The 18,685-nt window shown below is 39.0% G+C and overlaps 1 protein-coding gene across 1 annotated transcript; it reads right to left on the minus strand.

The window, feature by feature from the left end:
- Positions 1–492: 492 nt before the first annotated feature.
- On the minus strand, positions 493–7,896 carry LOC143036375 (prostaglandin G/H synthase 2-like). The gene is made up of 13 exons (XM_076203633.1): positions 7,724–7,896; positions 5,252–5,371; positions 4,996–5,115; positions 4,676–4,819; positions 4,239–4,382; positions 3,902–4,080; positions 3,380–3,463; positions 3,093–3,233; positions 2,683–2,797; positions 2,362–2,537; positions 2,120–2,230; positions 1,659–1,872; positions 493–1,512 (listed from the first exon to the last, which is right to left on the minus strand). Exons 1-13 carry the CDS (start codon positions 7,758–7,760, stop codon positions 1,265–1,267), a joined length of 1,833 nt encoding a protein of 610 aa, XP_076059748.1. The 5' UTR covers positions 7,761–7,896; the 3' UTR covers positions 493–1,264.
- Positions 7,897–18,685: the final 10,789 nt, after the last annotated feature.

An 18,685-nucleotide genomic window follows, 5' to 3' on the forward strand; every position in this document is an offset into this window, starting at 1 on the left:
ACACTTCATTCACAAGAAGTTAAAAAAGACGGAACAAGAAATGGGTTTTGGGTGTTTGTGGGATGGGTAAAGGGCATGTGTATGCTTTGACTTGACCACGTTCGTTATAAGAGGAAAGGACTTTTTTGTTATATCATGCACAACTATTCAGTCATTACTCAAGTGATATATTGAGAAACATTATCTATTCATTCATCCCTTTCTTTTTTTATCTATATATTCATTTATTCACTTATCTGCTTTTCTACCACTTCCTTTTTATGTTTTAAATTGTTACATGGAATGATCACCATGTCATTACTAGAAGTTAGTGTGATCAAACTTAGACATCACTATTTCTAAGGTATACATTTGTTTTTGCTACAACTGGTTCCATATTAAATAACAGCTTTTTGCTAAATGTTACAATACTCTATGGTGGTCTTTGATAAAGAAAGAGAAAAAAGAAGCAGCATGGAGAGAGGGTTCTTAGGTCACACATAAACACTAATATCAATTCATTGATTTATTTATACAAGTTAAAGTAGGTTATCAATGATCACAGGCAATATGCAAGACATTCTTAACATAGTGGATTTGGAAATATATTAACATGTGTTCAAATATCAACTTTTCTGATGTAATGACTAGGCAATTAACAGTTTAAAATAAATAAGGTCAACACAACACTGAAGGAGAAAAGATTCTCTTGTCATTATTGCAGAGGTAGTTACAGAAGTCAGTCTCTTTAACCATTCACTAGTGTTCATCTTCAACTGATATGAAGAAAATCACCAGTGGGCAACACGAAAAAAGGCAATGTGTAGTATTTGAGATCATTACCATCATCTACAAGTAAAACAACACTCATCTATACCACAACATTCAAGTAAAATCATATGCTCCAGCCTGAAACCAAACACTTGAGCAACATTCATACTGCCAGAAAAATATAAATTGTAGAAAATCACAAATGTTTAAAAAGTGTCATGCCACTTCCCACAAATGTATAACATATCATTGGTCTCCATATCAAATGGTATAAAAGATGACATTCTAAAACACTAATGGATTTTGATGATGATGATGTTTATGATGATGATGATTCCTGAAAACCTAGAGGATACTTCCATGCATAGGAAGCCCAAGAGGCAAGATCAAGGCAAACCTGGCCCATCTAATATAATAAATGTATTGTGCAATAAATATGTTCAATGGAGTATGTATGTGAGGGATGCACATGTGAACCTGTATAAAAAGCTAGGTATACTCTATGCTACACACATCAGGGAGTTCCCTCTGGCACGGTGAACTTGATATTTTGGCATGGAGTTTTCATGTTTAGGCAGAAGAGTTTTTCAAGAGAAGCTGTGTTGATGATGTTGAAACCAACTTGGCCACCGAAAGTAGAGGGTTTCCACCATTTTGGGCTGCAGATAGGGTTTGCTATTAACCCCTTTACACTCCATGGACCACCAATATTGACCATTGTCAGAGGCGTCAGTGAGGGGCTGGGTTTCTCAGCCAGGAGTCCTGAGAAGTAACAGAATGAATTAATATGTGAAACCACTTTTAGAGTTGGAGATATAATAAAATAAGACTTGCATCAGGCTAACATAAAAAAAGTAATTTGTGACCTTGTTTTCAATTTATAACTGAAATAATTTACTGAAACTCACCAACATAAAACTCAACAGCATCAATGTCCCCATAAAGGTCTTCAAGAATCTTGGCAAATTCAGTGTCACCGGTGAGGTCTTCAAAGTTGGTGTAAGGCTGCATCTGGAAACGTTTCCTGTAGGCATTGAAGCCCTGGAACCTGAGCTCTCGACCGTGTTCAATTACTTTCTTGAGCACGGGGAACAAGACTGGATTGTGGTTCCGGGCAGAAAGCTGAAAAAGATGGTCATATTGCTATCATCTCTATTCAAATTTATTAATTTTTAGGAGAAATAAAGTTGGTTTGTGACAATGTGGCAATGAAGTCACACTTCTTTTCTTTAAGAATAATTATAAATCATTAAACTAATTCAAATATCTATCTGCATACTAATATCACACAAAAATGTATGGGTGAATTAGTGTGTACTCTCAATGTTTCTATCAGATATATACACTAGAAACAGTTTATAATACTTACAGCTCCAGCTCTAGTGTTGACCAGGGCATGAATGAATTCATCTAATCCATGTTTGAAGATTGCAGATGTTGAGTAGGCCATGTCCATGAGTTTATAGTTAGTGCCATTTACCTGTGAATGGAAATAACATGATTACCTTTCTTGAAATGTTAAACATAAAAACCGAGAATCACAAGCTCACTGAAAAGACATCATGAGTCTTTATATTACATGTAGACCTACTGTACATAACTCCCCCTCACCTCAACGTTGTCAGAGACAAGAGGATGCCAATGATACAAGTGGTTGAACTCAGCATGAATCTTGTTGTTGAACTGGAAGTGGGTGCCATGGACCAACTGAGGATCAAACGTTAACTTGAAATTGTATTGACTCAAGTGTTGAACATATGTCTCAATGGTGATCTTGATAGTTTCTCCTGAAAGGTAAAACAGAATAATTTTAGTGGTGAGCAAAGTTCCTTAAGGTTTCTCCTTAATGATGAATTCAGTATAATAATAATATCTATTAGAACAATTAATATAAATGGGGAAAATCAGATCACAAGAATAAATCAAACTCACCAACAACAATAAGTCGGGCTGTATGGTAAAGTTGTTCATCTGACCAATGAGGATTTTCAGACTTCAAAACATCACATATGCGGTTGTGCTCACGGACCCAAATAGTCGCATAAGCCTGCAATACAAAAAATTGTTAGATAAAGTAAACATTACAAAAATGGTAATGGAATTCCAAAGAAGAAATCAAGGCTATACACATATAAATTATGCAAAACTAATTCTTATATAATTAGTAGAAAATATTAATTTCTACAAAATTATAGCCAATGAGCAAATATACCATCTCTGGACAAAATCCACTTACAATTAAGAGGAAGAAATTACTAATTTCCGATTAACTCTCACCAGTGAGGAAATATGATGAAGTCTATGAATACAACAAATATTGATAGGACAAAGTAAGTACTTACGAAAAGTCCAGGGAGCAGAGCAAAGAAGGGATGACCAAGTGCAAACTTTCCATGTTCAGGAATTGGAACATGAGGTGGGTAGTCCATTGATATGCCTTCAACATCCTTCAAGTAAGGTGGAAACTCCTCACCATTTATAATCTGAAGAGAAACAGACAATTATAGACTTGAAAATACTCAAACTAAAAATGCAATTACTTATTGGACATAATGATAACCCTAAGGTTTAACATATCTCAAATTATATTCCTATGATTTAATTATCTTTAAACTATTGGTAGTCTTACCTGTGTCTTGAGCTTTCCATCCACATTTGACCGAAGAGCGTTTCTCTCTTGTTCAGTAAAACCATAGATGTTGCTCACATCAACCTAAAATAAATAGACAAATAAATAAATAAATAAAAGAAATAAACAATTCTAAAAATGCATTGATAAACTGCTTTACTATTAGCTCAAGAACAAAGAATTCATGGCTACACCATAAAACTTGGCATCCTCCCTAAATTTAAACTACAAAAATATAACTTCCATTTCTATGATTTTTATATATTTATATACTAGATTTTTAATAGAAAATATTCTATGAATATCCACTACATTAGAACAGCATATACAGGAAAGATCTAGGTTTTATTCCAGGAGAGGTAGCAACAGTTTTGCCAACGAATATACAACAAAATGTTTAAGAAATAAACCATCCCTCAAGAGTATAATACTATTATATCATTGAACATATTTCTTTGTTAATTCACTTCCTGTCACATAGCAAATTATTACTAGTCACATAAACTGCCTAAAAATACTAACCCCGCCATTGCCCTTGGTGATGCCAGGTCCTCTCTTGAAGTCTGTTCGGAAGAACTGGTGTGTGAAGTGCTGGGCATAGTACTGGAACAGGAGGTTTGTGTCATGTGGCTCAGGAATGAACTCACGACGAAGGAACACCTTTTCCATCAAAATTTCTACATCAGGAAGTTCTTTGGGGCCTTAAGAAATGAAAGAAATTGGTGTTAGGAGAAGCATGTGATGTTTAATTATGCATTCACTTGTTTACTAATCCATTTATCTATTCATTATTTGTGTGATTATATATGTGTTTATTTACACAGTCATTTTTAACAACTTATGGAGTTGTTGAACATACCTGCAATACCCATGGGGGTGGGGCAATCCTCTGGAAGTGGTGGCAGCGTTCTAGCATACAAGCTATTGTTGAAGTGGGCATCCAATGTGATGAACTCATGCATGCTTTCATATCTGATGGGTTGGTCTACAATGTCTCCACGAGCTGTTTAAAGATAAAAAGTTATTTTTAGTTTAAAATAAGCCAATATCATCTACTGTTCAAGTCCAACAATATGGTCTGAAGAGGAACAGAAATACTGTTGTGCTTTGTACAACCTACCATGGCAAAATTTCCATTTTTATTATATGTCTCTTTTGTTCATGCTATGTGGATTTTACAAAAGCAATGCTCATCACAGAATCATACAAAAATATAGTTTGAATAGCATTGTCAGACCTTTGCCAATCACTTGAATTAACTTAGAACTGTGAGTTTTGTTACATGCAAATACTTACATATGTAAACGTATCTCATGATAGCCTTCTGAAGGAATGGAATCCTGTTGACGACAGCCCAAACCCAAGAATATCCTGTCAGCAGGTTATGGATGGTATCTGGAGAAGGCTTCAGCTTTACTGCAAGCCATGTACGCCACTCAGCTGTAAGTAACAAGGAGATTTAAGAATGCTGTAAGTTTTATGAATCATCTATTGCAGTAGATAAAACAAGGATATTATAAATTTCCAGGGAGTTAATAAAAATATGTATGTTAGTGAGGACTGGCACATATATCATATCAGTCATTTTTCTATGAACAAAATACATCTATACTTACGAATATCACAGTGTCGTCCGTAAAAACCAGTCATTGTACAGTCGCAGGTGTAGTTATTTGAAGGCAAACTAAAACAAATCCCTTCGTTCTGGCAAGGGCTTGCACAGCAAGGATTGTAATCTGCAAAACAAAGAACCACATGACTCCCATTCGATAAACAACTTCAACTTTATAAAACAAAATGTCTTCCAGATGAGTTAAGATATTTCTTGAACTCAACAAAACAATAGAATAGAAAAGCGGAGGTCCAACTCACCGTATGTAACGGGTTGTGTCTTTACAGGAAAATTGGCATCTTTTCGAGGTCCACTGGCAAAGAACACGGCAGTCAGGACAATGAAGCCGGTCATTCCTTGTATGACGCGCCCCGACCACACTGCGGAAGAAACGTGAAAACTTAATAATCCCTATTAAGGACTCGAGGACTCTAAACGTAATAAAGAACGTTATCAAAGGGTCATTCGTCTTCGAATGCTTTAACGTCACTTCGGCTACTGGCTACTACAATGTAAAATCAAACAATTCAAAATTCCTCACTAATATAAAAAACATTTTTCGATACATCAGTAGTCTTCAGTAATCTTATGGTCTTCAAGTCTCCTTTTTTACCGTAGCTGTGAAACTTTGAAACATAAGGGAGAATTACCGACGATGAGCATTTCGCAAACGTCGCTGAACACGACTCTTCACAGGACGTAACTCAAGATTCTAGAATCCTTTATGAATAAACTATTGCACCATGAAAGACATGATCCAAATCCAAGAAAGACATTAGCCTCTTAACAACAATGACAAGCGAAAAACGTTATGACTAACTCAAGACGAATTGAGCACAGAGAAAACTCATTTAACCTCTGAAAACTTGGATACGATCACGTGCCCAATGGATTTGATTCCACCCAATTCATCTTAGGATTTGTTGCATAGGTAATTAGCGTATCTAGAATTTAGATTAAGAATAAAAGTTTCTAGATTAGGGTTCTTCAACTCGGACGCTGGGCAATCTAAAGCTGACAGTAGATTTGAAAAATCCCATAAGAAACAGAAGAAAACGTTTCGATATTTCAAATAGATCCTAATTAACATTGTAATACTGAGTGAGGAGTGTTTAGTCTTAAAAAATATCAATATGCATTAATTTTGAAGTTATATGTATCGCATTACAGACGAAATCACACCTTATACCCCAGTTTTGGACTGGCATGATGTCATCTCTAAGGCATATGTCAAAATAAGTGGGGATAAAGATGATGATAATAACAATAACAATAACAATAATACTAGTAATAACAATATCCCTGATCAGTATTTGTTTGCAAGACACACTGTACAAAAACGCATGAATGCTCACAATGACCCATATATAACGACTGTTACTAACTGAACATATGCTGTAGGGGGCTGAATGAGAATATCATCCTTTACAATTAGCCATCCCAGTCACATCTTGGCACGCAGGAAGACTGGCCAACAGTTGCACATTAGGCAAGATAAACATGGCTTGCAGGCATATAACCTTGAAGTTATCTTCACTTAGCATAATACATTAATATCATAAATCCTAATCTTTACACCGGAGTCATTTATGAACAGTGTTATAAGGTACGCATTTCTAATCCATAAGTCAAAATATAAAAAAACAACGAAGGGAAAAAAACATTTAATTAGTTTTGGCACATATCTGATAAGCGCACCAACTGTTGAATTTTCCGCGCAAATAATATGGTCTCGGAAGACATGACGTCTTAGTTCCAGCATGACCCGACAACAGTGCGTCTTAAACCTTGGTATCTATATTAAGTACTTAAACTAGCGAATGCATTGTGTATTCGCACAAATTAGACCCCACTAACTTTCGCCGATAAATGTTTAAGTCGCAAACATTTTTTTTTTCACTATGCTAATTTACTAACATGACTTGCGACTTCAAACTGTTTTCGGAGAATGACGTGCAATTGCTGAACATCTTTACATCACCGAGGTGCAACTTCCATGTTCCCCTATGCAACTGCGCCATAGAGATGCAATACTATTGTTGTTGTTGTGCAGTGACTTTATTTCGTATCGACAATCCGCGCCTCAATCATTCAATGTCGGGGAACACTACCAAGCTGATGAAGAAAATTGAAGAAAGACACGCTCACCCAACGCCGTCCCTCCCTTAAGTCTACCTAAAACAAGGATTCACGTAGCTACCTCACCTCTCTGCGCATGGTTACCTAGTACTTCTATATTCCAAGCCCGTAGAGCCTCCAGCAGCATCACCACATACTGCCAGGGCATCTGGCTTGCTGCGGAACAAGTGCGACTAGTTCATGAAGGCTTGTTAGGTCTTCTAAATTCAACGCAAAGTTAAATTTGACAATGAAATCCCCCGTTTGTCTCTATTCTTATATAAATAACTACAGACCACTACACGTAGCACTGCTTACGAGGAGGATCATAACAACCTAGAGGAGCCCCGAGCATTCTGAGCACTTTGACCTCGGCAGGTGAAGGGTATGAACACTGCTAAACGGTATGATGTCCTGGTCGAGGACATGATAACCAACAGAGAACTGTTAGATTTAGGTGACCATCTAATTAGCCCACCACTTTACGTACACATAGGAACACTTATTCGTAAAAAAAATCACCTAGAAAGTTTTTGCGAGCCATAAAAAAAAACCGCTGAATTCCCGCCAAGCCAATCCCACCAAAAAATTATGAAACAAAAAGACTTCCTTACTTGTAGCGTCGCCCAGTTTCGGCACTAAAGACAACATGTAGACTGTGTATGCAATTTCCACTGGAATGTAATAAAGAGTTTTTTCTCTTCACCCACAAACACCACAACTCCAATACACTTGTTCGTTCGGTATCAGCTCCTCGTCTGAGGTCTCAATTCAACTGACCTCTCGAGCCGACTGGCCCGGTATATATAGCGGGAATACAAGTAGGCGGAACCTCACCATCCCATGTGCGTTCGTTTGTTCGTGCAAGTTCTCCTCTCTTCGAATGTACACATTAAATTCATACGTTCATTTCATACTAGAACCATCAGTCTGGTGAACTTATCCAAAACAGCAGTAAAACGAAAGGCTGGGAATCTTAGATAATAAGAAAAATGGCAAAGAAATCACAGATCTGTGAGTTCGTATGTTCGTTCACTGACAAATCCTGCCCGCGCAACCACGTCTCGAAGGATTTTTTGGGCTTTCCCCCTTCCATTCTGGGACACCTCATCGAGTGCGCGCGCGCGCGCGCGCGCGCGTGTGTGTGTGTGAACATGCCGCACGGATAAAAGTGTGCATGTGAATGTTACGGCAAACGTTCAGCGTACGTGACACTAGTCATTGGCTATGCATATACACGTATTGTGCACGTATTTATCTATTATTATCATTATTTCATTATTATTTCATTATTATTATTAGTATCATTATTATTATTATTATTATTATTATTATTATTATTATTATTATTATTATTATTATTATTATTATTATTATTATTATTATTATCATTATTATTATTATTACTATTATTATTATTACTATTGTTGTTGTTTTTTCAAACGTGAATAAGTTATGCGGAAATAGTCATTATTCAACACAGGCATAGTGCGAACGATGTTACGTCCTTACTGGCACGAGAGTTGCACCTGTGCATGGGATAAGCGATCAGGCAGGTATGCAAATGCACGGGCAATTTGCAAGAATATTCCGTACTGGGGTATTAATTGCATGTTATTGTGCTGTATTAGTTATACTGTAGCATGTAGCAAGTACTTTAGGGACATTTTTGGAGCACCCCTCCTAACTAGTCACACATTCCAGCATACTTAAAATTTCACACACTTCTCATCATAGATACAACATTATTAGGTAAGTTACATAGGCTGTATTATCCACCGGGAGACCAGCTGGTCCTGCATTAGGCCACCAAATTTAAACTCAATAACTATACAAAAAAAAAAAAAAAATCTGAAGCACGTCGTTTTTGGAAGAATGGATAACTCCTGAAGATAGCCTAGCATGTTGTATGTTCTGGATTAGTCTTCAGAGTTTGCCCAGTTCATTTCACTTCAGTTGACATCTCCCGCCAAAATGTACCTTTTGTATTAGCCGTAGTAACCTTTTGCATTACGTTAGATTTTATTACTATTTCCTTCCTGTTACTGGAATTTGATACGATACTTTGCCTGAAATGAGGTGAAAAATAGGAGGAAAATTCATATTAATGGCCACGTGCCTTCACACGGCAATGCATATATTACTCTCCCATTTTTTCAATTCGTTTGAGAAAAACTTGAGTACTCTCACATTTTTGCAATTCGTTTGAGAAGAATTTGAGTACTGTATTCTACCTTTCAGTCCTATAGATGAGTTAGATGTCTGCTTTCTCTGCAAACATAAGATTCTCTTCAGATAAGGAAAATCTACAGCAAAATAGTTAAGTTTATTTCGACTAACACTTTCATTGCTATTGGTAATTTAAACATTTGATCTTACTGCTACTGAGGGATATTTTTCAGCTGACTAAAGCCCCCTAGAGAGTTTCAACAATTGGAAAAAATAAATATAACATAAAATAGGGCAGTATACACCCGTAGATTTATCGTGAAAAAACACACACACACACACACACACACACACACACACACACACACACACACACACACACACACACACACACACACACACACACACACACACACACACACACACACACACACTCCGCTGTGTAATCTTCGCGAGTAAAATCATTTCACTTCTGCAGAAGTAAAATTGATCAAGTATATTGGTGTACCGACCAGTGAAGTCTTTCAATGCCTCACAAGTAAAATCTGGCTGATGGAAGAAAAGAAAAATAAGAGCATCTTAACCTCGACATGAAGGAGGACAGTTACAGTAATGTTACATTCAAAGAATTTGGTTCTACTTCAACGTTGAAATTTCTTTAATTCAGCTTAGAAGAACCTTCTGTTCTTCAAGATCAAAACCCTTAAGTTGTCCCGATCAAACTACAACGGTGACTGAGGTGAATTCTAAAGAAGTTATTACTGAACGATTCATCTAGATTTCGAGAAGTTCTTCATCATGAAAGGGGAACGACACATCTTTTCAGAGACCTATACTTCCCTGGACCTTAACCCAGTGGTATTCCAGATCAGAGACGGACTTGACTCTTCCACTCTGTGCTAGAGGGAAAACTAGCGAGCGTATCCTTAGTGTGATGAAATACATATGGCGTGTATCTAGAGAAACATAAAAAGGACCTATTTACTTCGACCGAGGAGCTTTGCGATATTATACTGGTTAACTCCAGACAACTTTATACATGCGAGAAGAAACCCACACCATTATAGGTCTGTGGACAACATTAAATAACCCGTCTACCCCTGAGTTGACAACTAAATAAAAGACGAATTGATGGGTTCACGACATTACCTAATTTCTCCTTTCACTTCATTTTGTTTTTCATTTTACCCCAATTTACAAAGGATTACAAAGGCGGAGCATGCCGACAGGAGATCTTTTGGTCCATATCTAGGTCGGATGCGAAAAAAAAAAATTATTACTTTTTTTCGACCTACCTCGCCATGTTTCACTGTTCAAATTTGACATATCTCACTTTAGTGGAAGAGTGGAAAAGGAATGTAGCAAGGATGGAATTGGAGGTGGATCAGGAGCGGGACTGGGATGGGAAAGAGGGAGGAATAGGTGGAGAAGTGGTATGGCTAAGGTGGAGAAGTGGTATGTCTAAGGCGGAGAAGTGGTATGGCTAAGGTGGAGAAGTGGTATGGTTAAGGTGGAGAAGTGGTATGGCTAAGGTGGAGAAGTGGTATGACTAAGGTGGAGAAGTGGTATGGCTAAGGTGAAGTGGTGTGTCTAAGGTAGAGAAGTGGTATGTCTAAGGTGGAGAAGTGGTATGGCTGAGGTGGAGAAGTGGTATGTCTAAGGTGGAGAAGTGGTATGTCTAAGGTGGAGAAATGGTATGGCTAAGGTGGAGAAGTGGTATGGCTAAGGTGGAGAAGTGGTATGTCTAAGGTGGAGAAATGGCGGTGTGGTTGGAGATGAAATAAGGGAGAAACTAGAGTAGGAAAAGATTGGAAATGGAGTGGTGGAAGGAGGGAACTGAGATTGGGGAATGGATGGATTGGGCTGGCAGAGGGACGGGGTTTAAGGTGGTGGAAGCGTTGAAGGTGGAGTGAGGGAGGGTGGAATTAAGGTGTTGGGGGAGAAGGATTGGTGTGATGGAAGGATGGGAGTGGAATGTGGGAGAGGTAGATATGGGAGTTGGACACGAATCGAACTGGTAGGGAAAATTGGGAATGGGATGATGAAGGACAGAGATTGGGGTGATGTGGGATTGAAGTGAGGGGTGGAGGAGTTAGGTAGAGGTGGAACCGGGGTGAGGTGAGGGAGAAGGGGTGAGAGACGGGGTTAAGGAGTGGGAGTAGAGTGGGAGTAGGGTGGGAGAGAGGTGGGAGAGAGGTGGGAGTAGGGTGGGAGAGAGGTGGGAGAGAGGTGGGAGTAGGGTGGGAGAGAGGTGGGAGTAGGGTGGAAGAGAGGTGGGAGTAGGGTGGAAGAGAGGTGGGAGTAGGGTGGGAGAGAGGTGGGAGTGGAGTGAAGGAGTAAGAGAGGGTGGGAGTAAAAGTAAAAGATGAATTGAAGTTGGGTAAGGAAGGGGTTCGATTGGAGTGAGGAAGGAGGGAGTGGGAGTGGAAGTGGGTTGGGGGAGGGGTTTTAGTACGATGAGCCAGGGGTGAAGGGGTACGGAGGTGAGGATGTATTGTAAGGGGGTTGAGGGAGTGAGGGAGACATTGGGGAGGTTGTTGAAGATAAAAGAGAGGTTGGAGAAGGATAAAGGAAGAGTTTAGTGTTGGTAAAAAAAAAAGAATCAGATTGAGTGACAAAGCACCAGAGTAGGTCAGTGAGCTTTAAGGCACTTCATGCAATGTCATACATCGTCGGATCACGTCACAGGTAGTCAGAGCGTGTCACAAGCATAACTCGTCACGGAGAATGAGACCATGTCACAGATAGTCAGAGAGCTGTACAATGTGATACTGTGTTACAGAACAATAAGTCTTATGACAAGACTTCGAACCCGGACCGCCCTAGTGGCGGCCGCGAACGCTACCATTGCGCCATCGAGTAGTGTGTGTGTGTGTGTGTGTGTGTGTGTGTGTGTGTGTGTGTGTGTGTGTGTGTGTGTGTGTGTGTGTGTGTGCCCGCGCGCAAGACCTCTCGACGCTTTCCGTACTAGTTGTCATCAACTTTTCTTTTCATCTAGGCTGGCGCCAAGTGATCAACTCCTTCCCCCCCCCAAAAAAAAAAAAAAAAAAATCATCCACTACGTCACTAGGCTATTGAGTGCATGAGTGATATTAGCGAGAACGATAGCTGCTACTAAGAGGGCATTGCTAGTCTATAAAGATCACGTTCTGTACCTACGAAGAGCTTGTTCCATCCATGAAAGTGTACGACCCGTATTTGTGTGTTTGCATGCGCTACAACGCGAGGGTTCGTTCGCTGGCTCGTTGTGCCATCAAGCGTTTCTGTCCGTGGTTTTACGTACCCGTGTGTGCGTGCGCATTATGTGTGTTCGTGTGTGTGCGTACTAAACGTACATATACAGCTCTCATTGGTACAACAGGACTCATGAGCACTAACCTATGACACGCACAGTCAGTGCAAACCACAAGACAGCTTTCGTCACTCAGAAACTTGGGCCGGGCATATGGCAACACTGATACTACAGTGACGTAACGCAACGTCATCACAGGGGAGATCCCCCTCTCTCCTACTCAACTTCGCTGTCGCTACAAACACCTCTTCCTCTCACCCACTTTCCCAACCTCACCCTTCGTGGTCAGTAGCTACAAGGAAAACTGTTCGCTCATGGCACGCAACATTACCATGAATAATTTAGGCCAGTTCCTATGAGCCACCAATAGGAAGATCACAAGATTCAGAATTTTTTTTTCCCTGAAGGAAAACGGAACCATACAATCAAACAAATGAAAAATCGAATAAATGGAAATGAAATACATAGGCGACAATATATGTATACACAAACACATACACATATACATTACATGCATATATATATATACAAATATATATATATATATATATATATATATATATACATATATAAATAAATACATATATATATATGTATATATATATATTTATATATATATGTGTGTGTGTGTGCATACATACATATATATATATATATATATATATATGTATATGTATATGTATATATATATACACTGATGATGTGGACCTAATTGCCGAGAGTAGAGATGAATTGAAGGATCTAATAGCCCCGCTAAGAGAGACAGCAGAGAGAGTTGGGCTGCAAGTAAATTTCGATAGAATCAAACTAATGTGTATGAGCAGAGAGGAGAGGAACGTAGAGGATGTAGTTTCTGAAGACAAGAGAATAGAAGAGGTAGAGAGTTTCAGATATCTAGGTGAAGGCGTTCGAGAAAGGTCCAAGCGACATATTTTAAATTTTCAAATCTTAAAGACATATTTCGACAATTCTGATCATCCTTGGAAGCGAATAGTACAGAAATAGAGCGAATATGGACATATTCGTAAATAGGAGAGGTAACCGTGAGAGTTTCTGCGTCCCGAAAAGTAGTGGGCTGTTAGGGCGGCTCTGAATGGGAATACAAGGTCTTGAGCTGTTGGGAAGACGACTGCTGCTAAGTAAAATGCAGTGGACATAAACTGTGTATTAATGGATGGTTGTTCTTGATTGATGAGGTCGGCTTCGATCCTGGTGAGGCGCCGGGGATGTTTGTGTTGGTGTCTATTATACTTATGGTGAGAATGGTGCTGTTTTTGTTCTTGGTGTGGCGTTTGATGACACCGTTTTGGAGATGAAATGAAAACATTTTTGACTGTTCTATAGGTCATACCGATGTATGTTAAAGTGCGGTATTCACATTCACTGACGTTGCACGAATGTTGATACACAACGTTGACATTCAAAAGGTCAACGCTGGGGGAAGACAGTTATTCTTTAAGACAAAACTCTTCGTATTCATAGTTTGATGATGTATAAGGAAGATCATTTTGGTGTCGGGGTTGGTGGGGGTGATGTTCTATGTAATGATGTCCTTGAGGAATTTTTCATCTTGTTTGTAACTGGTGTTTATGAAGGCCAAGGTCGATAGTGTTGTGTTCGTCTCTCTCTGTGAATTCCTGCAGGGCGAGCGCGTCCATTCTCCGCTTGATGGACGAGGAAAAGGAAGAGGAAGAAGGAGGAGGAGGATGGGGTGGAGGAGGAGGAGGGAAGGGTGGGAGGTAAAAACGTTGTGGTTGGGTCTTTCCTACTTCTGTGAGTGAGTGTTCCTCATATCATGAATCATCAAGCGAGAACAATCTGGCAATTGTACCGGTTCGACCTTGCAGCAGTCTCGTGAATCACTCTGGACTCAATGATCTATATATTTTCTTTTCTTAGGACGCTTTGGTTGGAAAAAGGATAGTGCGGCCATGTGTCCTTGCATTACTATCACTGATCGATATTGCAATTATTATCCTTGATAAAGGTAATGCTATATTACTGATAAAAACAATGATGGTTTAGGTGGTGTTGGTGGTGTTAGCGGGAGTGGTAGTGGTAGTGGCGGTTGCAGTTGTTGTGGTTGTTATGTTGAGTTACACCGATAAAGAACACCGACAGGAAACCCTTCAGTTTACAACGTAGTCTAATATATATATATATATATATATATATATATATATATATATATATATATATATATATATATACATACATATATATATATATACACATAAATCATAAAAGTAATAATAAATCATATGTAAACAAACAAACACAAATAAAGTAAAAAATATTACAAAAATACTGATATGTTTTAGGAATCTAGACGAATTTTAAAACCTCGAACTTAGTGACGTAATGTGAGATCATCGTTGGGGAAACCACCCTCTCCTATTCGCTTTGCTGTCACAGCTAGCGACTCCTCACTTCGTCCTACCCCAGTGGTTCTAAGTCTGGAAGCCATAGCCCCCAAGGAATCCATGACAAGAATTTAGAGAGGCCATGTCCTGCTCTAATAAAATATACATATCTATACAATGTGAGGACATACGGTGCTTCTTACTAAAAGTACAATGTTTCTTATTAGAAATACGATTTTTGTGATAAAAAATACGATGTTCCTAACTAATACGATCTTTCTTACAAAAGTAACACTGACCTTATTAAAAGTAGCAGTTTCACAACTGGAAACGCATGGTATCGTCCAGAATACTGCTAACACTGTACAATGGAGAAAATTTATGAAGTGATGATTAGCTCACTTCTGGGACACAGCTCACCTGAACTTTGAAAAAGGATTGATCTGTCCAGTGAGAGAAAATTGTGCTAAGGTGCTGATGGTATTGGTTGTCGTCGTCGTCGTCGTCGTCGTCGTCGTCATCGTATCTCTCTCTCTCTTTCGATTACATAAAACTTGTACAATCATTAATCCACGTAGGAGAGGTGAATAGAATAGCCCAACGGCAAACAATACCAAAATGTAAACTGCACTCAGTACGAAAGGTAATGAAGTTCTATTCTTAGCCCAAACAGGTTTGTGTTTGCGAGCTTTGTGTCCTGCAAGTGCCCTGGTCTCGAACGATGTAAACCGTTTGCTAACTGGTCGTTCGTCTCCAGTCGCAGCCAATAGGAGACGAGGTAACATCCTACCGTAAGGAATGCTCGCCGTCCTTTGCAATATAGGTGCTTCGCGAATATGCGCTAAACTTTCACTTTCTCTGTTGCAAACAGTAATTCATAAGATCTTAACCCTTTCTCTTTCCCTGAGTGTTGAGTGTTAGTGTTTATTCATTTATTAATTTGTACATTTATCTATATATCTATACAATCATGTACATATTAGTTGATTAATTAATCTATTTATCTATTCATTTATTGTTTATTAATCTATTCCACTGTCTATCTATTAATTTATCTGTTTATTGATTTACTTATTTATCTATCTATTCATCTATCCATTTACATTATTTATCTAATTATCAGTTTATCTATTTACATACTCAACTGCCATGTGGCATTTTTTTCTTTACCTCGGCTGCCTCTTAGAAGTCATAGCCTACTTTCCCTTTCATTCTAGCTGCCGCCAGGTGATTTTATTCATTTATCATTGGCGAAGATGTTAATTAACACAATCATTTTCCATGGAGACCTCATCGTTGTGGCAGACAATCTTCCCAATCCCGACGACTTTCTTCAGTGGAAGGGAGGTCCTCAGATCGAAGAGGTTCCTTACTTACGGTCACGGATGTTCCCTCAGCTGAATAAAACCGGATTGCAGCAGTTCGAAAATATATGAAAAAAAGAAAACAGCTGTCTGAAATTTAGTCGAGATCAACCAATATCTTTCCTCTCGGTTGTCAATCTAACCTTTATTCTGAGTGTTGCTAGACGGTTTAATTGCATGAGCCACGTCGGGAATGGAGAGAGAGAGAGAGAGAGAGAGAGAGAGAGAGAGAGAGAGAGAGAGAGAGAGAGAGAGAGAGAGAGAGAGAGAGAGAGAGAGAGAGAGAGAGAGAGAGAGAGAGAGAGAGAGAGAGAGAGAACAACAACCGAACAATATCGCTTGCAGACTACCGGAGAGAGAGAGAGAGAGATTATTTATTTTATTTTATTAATTTATTACGCCAAGGCGTCAGTCAGTACATGGATGTACAAGCACAAAATGTTAATATAATGCATCAGATGGATACACAATCAATAGTACAATGCATATGAGTCAGAGCCTCAATAATGTCATATCGGTAATAGCAACATAACATTGAGTACAATGTGATAGTTTTAGTAATAAATGACAGCAGTGAGGACAATAAGTCCCACAACCAAGCGCAGTACAATCATGAACATTTGACAAACATAGGACATAATGGTAGTGTGCATAGACAGACCTAAATGACATACATAGTGCGCAATATCATTAAGGCCATCGATGTGAGGGGCACAAAGGTAAGAGAGAGAGAGAGAGAGAGAGAGAGAGAGAGAGAGAGAGAGAGAGAGAGAGAGAGAGAGAGAGAGAGAGAGAGAGAGAGAGAGAACAACAACCGAACAATATCGCTTGCAGACTACCGGAAAGGAATAGATGCATATATTAAAGAGGACATCGGTAGGAGGCTGGTGGCGGCTGGGTGTGCTACATATACCCGCCACTGCACTACCGCTCCTGCCAGCTACACAATAATTCCCGCGTCCAAAGTTTTCCGTAATCACTATCGCTGTCGGCACCGGCTAGAGCATTGCGTCAGAGTCGATTACAGGACAGAAATTTATATGTAGATATTCCTTCCGCTTTTGCTACCGAAACGGTGCTACGGAAATAAAGAGGCCCTAGTGGTAGAGAGAGAGAGAGAGAGAGAGAGAGAGAGAGAGAGAGAGAGAGAGAGAGAGAGAGAGAGAGAGATGATAATAATAATAATAATAATAATGATAATAATAATAATAATGATAATAATAATAATAATAATAATAATAATAATAATAATAATAATGATGATGATGATGATGATGATGATGATGATGATGATGATGATGATGATGATGATGATGATGATGATGATGATGATGATGATGATGATGATAATAATAATAATAATAATAATAATAATAATAATAATAATAGTAATGAAAGGACCAACCGATACGGAAGGGATAGCTCGAGACAGACTGCAAAGCCTTAATTACCAAGGGGCTTGCTAAGCACCTGGGCTTAGATCTGCGAGGAAAGGGATGGAGAGGATATAGCCTTCTCAGGATTTTGGTCGATTGGGGGACACCAATGTAATCAACTCCACCATCCCCCGCCCACACGAATAAAGTCCTAAAAGATATACATTCTCTCCATCACCCCCTCCTCCTGCCTTATGGCCACGGAGATGAATTAAAGTATTCTATTGACAACCGGAATAAAAGGGAAATGGTCACTTGCTGGGGCAAAGGTCGTCTTCGGGAAAAAGAATTCTCTGAAGTCATTAACCTCGACAAGCTCTTGGGGAAATCACCTCCGAGCGATTCCAGGAAGAGACTCTGTTCTGACCTGATTATGGTCCAGTCACACCAAGTTTACGACCTGTTTCCGACCACCGGCGACCTGCAGGTGGTCAGCGGCCAGCTGCAGGTAGTCTTTGGAAGTCGCTGGTAGTCGGTAATAATATAGATAAATAGATAGATCGATAGATAGATATATTACGACACACACTGAATAGTCATCAGTACATAGATTTTCATCTTATCAACCACATTAACTTTTTCCTTTTCAATTCCTTGCATAGGTTTTGTGTCGCTTGATTTTCGGTCGAAGGTGGTCGGAAACAGGTCGTACGTTTGGCCTTCCTGCGGCCAGGAAACCTAGTTCAGCGTTTGGATCAAAACTAGGAAGGAACTAGATCATTAGTATAGTCAAGATATTTGGCTGAAAGCTACTTTAAGGTAAGTTACTTATTGGTCTTCAACGCTAATAGGATTGTCTAGAAAGCGCGCCAATTGCTACAGGACTAAACCTGGAAAAAAGTTGCTATGCTCTTGAAAAACAATTGAGTATATCTGATTCATACCGTTAATCATCTTCATGTAGTCATCAGCGCTTTCAGCGGTGTGTAGTCATTTATCAATTTTCTTCTGA

Source organism: Oratosquilla oratoria, chromosome 20 (genome assembly GCF_046742065.1).
Source record: "Oratosquilla oratoria isolate Oo_2021 chromosome 20, ASM4674206v1, whole genome shotgun sequence".
Classification (NCBI taxonomy): Eukaryota; Metazoa; Arthropoda; class Malacostraca; order Stomatopoda; family Squillidae; genus Oratosquilla; species Oratosquilla oratoria.

Coding starts and splice junctions, on each gene's coding strand:
- LOC143036375 (XM_076203633.1), bottom strand. CDS start 7,760: ATGTTGTCTTTAGTGCCGAAACTGGGCGACGCTACAA. Junction 4,820..4,995: donor CGGACGACACTGTGATATTC/GTAAGTATAGAT, acceptor TGTTACTTACAG/CTGAGTGGCGTACATGGCTT. Junction 1,873..2,119: donor TCAACACTAGAGCTGGAGCT/GTAAGTATTATA, acceptor CATCTTTTTCAG/CTTTCTGCCCGGAACCACAA.